General features: G+C 40.9%; 1 protein-coding gene across 1 annotated transcript; it reads right to left on the bottom strand.

Annotated features, from left to right (window-relative positions):
• Nucleotides 1-2,613: 2,613 nt before the first annotated feature.
• LOC148863633 (ribulose bisphosphate carboxylase small subunit, chloroplastic-like) lies at nucleotides 2,614-3,806 on the bottom strand. Its single transcript, XM_088975591.1, has 3 exons — nucleotides 3,441-3,806; nucleotides 3,180-3,314; nucleotides 2,614-3,050 (listed from the first exon to the last, which is right to left on the bottom strand). The coding sequence occupies exons 1-3, from the start codon at nucleotides 3,621-3,623 to the stop codon at nucleotides 2,820-2,822; spliced, it is 549 nt and encodes a 182-aa protein (XP_088831717.1). The 5' UTR covers nucleotides 3,624-3,806; the 3' UTR covers nucleotides 2,614-2,819.
• Between the last annotated feature and the right edge of the window lie 2,194 nt (nucleotides 3,807-6,000).

Genomic DNA, 6,000 nt, shown 5'->3' with positions numbered 1-6,000 from the left:
GTATTCAAGCGTTTCCATATTTTTTGTTTGTATCCATGTATTTCCAAAATATATCCATATCCGTATCTATATCTAATCTGTCTGATACGATTAATCCTTGCTTATTCTTGGGGTAATAGTGCACTAAGGATGGTGTCACCTCCTATCACCCCAAGTATATAACAGCTAAGCAGCAACTCATTGTATTTATATTAGAGCAAGTAATGAAGCGGTGCATTAACATATGGAACAACTAGTTTACACTTACCACTCGTCTTTTGTTCTATGCAAAGGTTTAATGGGGATTGTTGTCTAAGCTCAAAAATTGCATAAGAAGGATATTTTAACCAACATTAATAAAAAGTTTTGTTTTGTTTTGTTTTATTTTTGGTATTTTGGTGATAACAAACATTGGTAAAAGTCATGTTTGTTCATGCCTGTAAAAATACCAGCACATTTTCTTATCGTACAAGAATGAAACTTGGATCTCCTACCCACAAACCGTTCTCCCATCCCTACCCATAAGACTTCGTAGGTGTGCATTGGAAATATCTCCCTTTCCATTCACATACAGATGTTTTGAATATAATAATAATACATGGTGTAGTGTATTGAGGGTAGAGATGTGGGAAAAGTTTGTGGGCAAGAATTTGATCGGGGGCAGAACACCTCCACCCACATTTAATTGAACCACATTCCACTAGAACTAAAAAAAAAAGTCTCTTGTAGGAATTATTTTTGTATTAGAGTTATTATTGAATGTCATATCTGATGGAAGAAGATTTGGCCCAACCTCTTGACCACCCAACACGTGGAAGCAATCGAGGGTGATCTGACAGAAGCAATAGCTCGATACGACAGTACGCTCAAGGCGCAAGCTTTGAGAGGAGGAACCAGCGGTCCGAGCTCCCCAAAAGGAGCCGGAACTCTCCCTTTGACCTCGAGCCTTATGAAGAGCGCAAAGGGCAACAACCCGAACTGGCCCACCTTAGGGTAGTTCGGGCTGCGCTTCTATCGGAAGTCAAGACTTCACCTCGCACACCACTCCAGCACTTCGTCTCCAGGCCGTCGAACTGAACAACCGTACCTGACACCAAAGGAGTCCATATCCTGAGGTGACGCACCTGACTGACTTAGGATCTAACGCTTGACAGCCGCACTTCAACGGCCACCTGCCACCGCCACCTCCAGTTACAGAGACGGCTCCGACAAAGAGAGTAGTGGCGGTTGTCAGCCCCAACAGAGGTGATGACACTCAAATTGGCAGAAATACAGAGGTAATGATACCCGACCTGACAGAAGCTTGGGAGTGGGTGCACGAAGTGGTTATAAAAGGCCCTTTTCCCCCCAAGAAAAAAGGTACGTGATAACTTTGCGCCATCTGATTTTTTATCTTGCCTTTGAGGAGATACTAATTTGAGCTTTGGAGCACTCTCACCGGGTTCCTCTCCGGAGACTACTCGCTTTCTTCCCCGTTTCAGACACCTTTTGCTCCAGTCAGAGGCAAGATCGTTGACAGCTAAGACCGACTGGATTGCACTCCATCAATATCATTCTCAAAAATATTAGAAAATCACCAGAAAATGTGATATCTGAAAAGGGCTGGTTTTAATAATCAATGTTTGGCAAATTCCCCAGAAATCGACATAATGAACCAACCAAATAAGAAAAAAAAATCATTGATTCTTCAAATTCTAACATGAATAAAACATTGTATTCGAAATTTTAAATGACTAAGACGATATCGCCAATTAAACAAAAAAAAAACCGTGAACGCTAGCAGACTAGTAGTCCCCATGAGTCCATGACCCTAAGGCTCAGTTTTGAATTTTACTTTGATGGACCCATAATGGCCCAGTTTGCCACCCGTAATTCCAGGGTCTAATGGGAAGTGGAACTGGGGAAAAGGGGGAAAATTTTTTTGAGAAAGTGAAAGGGTTCTTTCCTTTTGTTTGTTTGTTTGCCTTTTAAATTGAAGCAAAAAAATCAAAATGTCTTAATAAATCTCATCCTTTTAAATTTTGCGAGCACAACTGAAGCCACCTGAGTTATGAATAAGTATATATTTGGCATGGATGCTGCAGAAAACATTGCTGTATATCAGTGGATTGGAAGTATGTTGCTGTCAGGTAGAACATTTCTTGAAGCAACAGCAATACTTTCTATTTGGTATTAGTGATTCTTATCTGTTTTCAACACTTCTACCCATTATAGGAAGTTCATATTACTGCCACATCATGTCTTCGTTGGTAACAACGAGCTCCAATTTAAGGAAATGTTAAATTTGGCATTGCTCTAAATCACACTTTTTTGATTTCTAAAACTTAGCTTGAAGCAGTGCTTTTATGGAAAAACGGTTTCAAACGTATTGACTTTTTCTGAAAACCCAATTTTTACAACATGGTGTTAATGTGTCAGCATTTTCTGAAGCAATGGCATCGATGCCAAAAAGACGCTAAATATCCTGTTCTGGTTATGTGTATAGCGATTTGTTCAGCAACACAGTGCAGCAGATCCAGATTCCAGACTCAAATCAACAAAATCCATAGTAAGAGAGCCGGGATCTGTTGCAATTTTTTTTCCTACAGTAATATATATAGCTGTCGTATCTCGTATGAACTCAACACTCAAATGTTACCAGTTACCATCGCCAACAAAATATTATATAATCTTTATTCTCATCTTACATTCCGTTCAGTTGGAGATCCCCAAAGGAAAGTAAAAGCAAAGAGAGAGAGAAAGAAACAGACTACTGAGTTGAGGCAAAAGTTGGAAAACCAGAAGAAACAGAAAACCTAAACACATCTTGAAACAAATTGGGAAGGACGGATTCCTTAAATTTAGATGCCAGGAGGCTTGTAGGCAATGAAGCTGATGCATTGCACTTGGCGCTTGTTGTCGAAACCGATGATCCGGATGAAGGCGTTGGGGTAGGCTTTCTTTGCCTCTTCCAGCTCGGCCAACACCTGAGACGAGTCAGTGCAGCCGAACATGGGCAGCTTCCACATGGTCCAGTAGCGTCCATCGTAGTACCCAGGAGATCTGTTGTTCTCACGGTACACGAACCCATGCTACAATCACACCAGTACCACACCAAACAGAGCAAACAGTCACCACCACCACCACAAATTAAGAATAAGGCAGGGTCGTTACAAATGATACAAATCCACTACAATTAAAATTAAAAAAGATTGACAGACCTCCAACTCGAACTCCAAGCAAGGAATCCATCCCATGCGCAGAAGGTAGTCAACTTCCTTGGCCAGTGATTCTGGAGAGAGAGGTGGAAGGTAAGACAGAGTCTCGAACTTCTTCTTGCCAATTGGTGGCCACACCTGCATTCACATGCAATTGTGCTCTGTCAAGGACCCTTTTTTATCGCAATTTGAGCTTCAACACTCCGTTTACATTCAGTAAACATGTTCAATTATCATGAATTTGCCTTTGGTTGGTATATGTACCTGCATGCACTGAACTCTTCCGCCGTTGCTGGAGAGGGAGGTAATGTCATTGTTGGTCTTGCGGGTGACAGGGAAGGCCGAGACGGACTTGAGTCCGGTGAAGGGTGCCACCATGCTAGCTTGAGCTGGGCTGACACGGTTGACGGAGGCAACGGCTGTTGGTGAGAGCACGGAGGAAGCCATTTTGTCCCTTTTACTCTTTTGCTAAGACCTTGCACTACCAATTCAGCTATATATAGACCAACCTTCCTTCATTGCGTCCATTTGTTATTATTGGTCCTCATTCCGCCTCTAGGATGTCGTCTGTGATAAACTGATAACATCAGACTGTTCGGATGGCCACACAATCTGAGGGAAATTTTGGATTAGAGTTTTGCGATGGGCACCCTCTTATGACCACACAAAAATAAGTAATTTCTGAGGGCAGTTAGTCGATCTATTCTTTTGATACCAACCACAAGTAGTTAACAATCTATTACTAAGTTAAATTGTAAGTCACTGCCAATTTGTTTATCCAAATAATAATAATAATAATATGATCAGAGAACTGACACTAGGGTTGGTTCTGGATCGTCTACTACTTACACTACTTACAGACCCTACTGCCCACAGGGATATGGGTTGGGACTCGGGATTGGGTTTGTGATTGAATTAATGCTTTCTTGATATCAGGTCATCAAGACCAGATCTACCTGATCACCTTGCTCAGACGCAGTCAATTGATGACATCCTTACGTGTAGCTAGCTAGAGTTGAAAAGAAGGGGATTCATATAGACCATGCAATTCCAAAAGAGAATGAAAACATTTAAGTGAGATACTAAGATCTACCATTTAACACATTTTTATTTAGTTATGAATGTAAGAGGCAAAAATTTGTTTCTTCAGATCTTTCTTACAAAGGCTGAAGTTTGGTATGTAATACAAAAAATCTTGGTATGTGATGAAGGGTAATTTGGTTCTTCCAATTATTTAGCACGTGGTTTTTGGATAATATCTCAGCGTTGAAACGGTTGATCAATTCAGTAAGTTAGTTCGGAGTACTTTGCTCAGGCCAACCTTTACTTCGGCATAGCCGAGCTGGCTAACCCGTAAGATTATGACGACCTGTCCTAGGAGCCGGTTGAGCTGAGAGGACCCAAGGCGACCTACGAGGAAGAACTTGCTAACCGCCCCCAGCAGTTTGCTACCAAAGGTGCCAATAGCGCGACTGTTAGAGCGACTCATTGTGCCGTTCGCCTTGACTTCACTTAGACGAACCGTAACCCCTGCGAGGATCTCTCAACTAACATCTTAACGTGCTAGGAAAATAGGAAAACGGCTCTACAAAGAACTTAAAACTGTTACCCTGAACCCCCTGAGTCTAGGGACCTATATAAGGTGTCCAGATCCACCTAAAAAGGTACATGCACTAACTTTTTAGAGCTCTCTCACTCTTTTAAAGAACTCCCCAAACACCTACTCACTTAAGTATCGGAGTGCCTATTTCGGATAAAAGACATCCGGGCACTATACAAATACATATTGTATATTATAAATAAATACAAAATAATATAACATACAAAATAATTTCGAGCCAAAAATTACTTGTCATTGCTTAGGTATCTTAGGAGAGTACAGGATGTGTATATAAAAGAGAGAGTCCAAAAGGATGAAAAGGAAAAAATTAATTAAAGTTTGATGCACTGGATACTTGTTTATTTTGGTATTGTATCATTCGCCTCTATGCCCTTATAGGGCCACATTTCATTTTAATACTAATTTTCAATAATATTCTAATAATTGTGGGGCTCGAAATTGCATCTTGTATGACCAACTTAATTTATGTACCAACTAAGTCACACCTCAGTTGGGATATACTGAATACTTTGTGTCTTTGTCCTTGCTCTTTAATAGGGATATACTGAATACTTTGTGTCTTTGTCCTTGCTCTTTAATAGAGAAGGAGAGGTGGTGATGGACGGAAAGAATTTTGTGAATCTCTCTCTTGGGACTAGACCTGTTTATGGGTCGGGCCGGCTGGGTTTGGGCCGAGCTTTCATTTGTCATTAAGGGAAATATGTTAAGCCCGAGCCCGAGTCCAATCCGACCAACAGGCCTATAACTTGGGCTCGAGCCTGACCCTGATAAAAAGCCCGAAGCCTGACCTAATAAAAAAAACAAATTTCTCTATTCAAATTATAATTAAAAATTCAAATAGTTTTTTTTCCTATTTAAATGAACAATGGGCCTACAAGATGGTTTTTCCCCTTTCTTTTATATTTTAAAACACAGTTTTACATTCTTAAATCAAAAAAAAATTATTCAAATGGACATAATCACATTAATCACTTTAAGTCTAATATTAGGTCGAATCGGACCGGGCTCGGGCCGAGCTATTTTGACAAAACCCAAACCCGACTCGAATTTGTTGTGAGCCTGACTTTTTGGCCCGAATTTAAGCCCACGGGCCTATAACCACGTTCAAGCCCATTTGCAGGTCGGGCTGGCCCGTCTGGCCACCTGACCCATGAACAGGTCTACTTAGGAAAAACATGACTCATCCCAATCACAAGGTTTTAC

Source organism: Nelumbo lutea, chromosome 3 (assembly GCF_056320005.1).
Source record: "Nelumbo lutea isolate HS-2025 chromosome 3, American lotus-T2T, whole genome shotgun sequence".
In the NCBI taxonomy this organism is placed as follows: domain Eukaryota; kingdom Viridiplantae; phylum Streptophyta; class Magnoliopsida; order Proteales; family Nelumbonaceae; genus Nelumbo; species Nelumbo lutea.
Note: the sequence above shows the minus strand (reverse complement) of the source record. Positions and strands in the feature narration are given on the sequence as shown.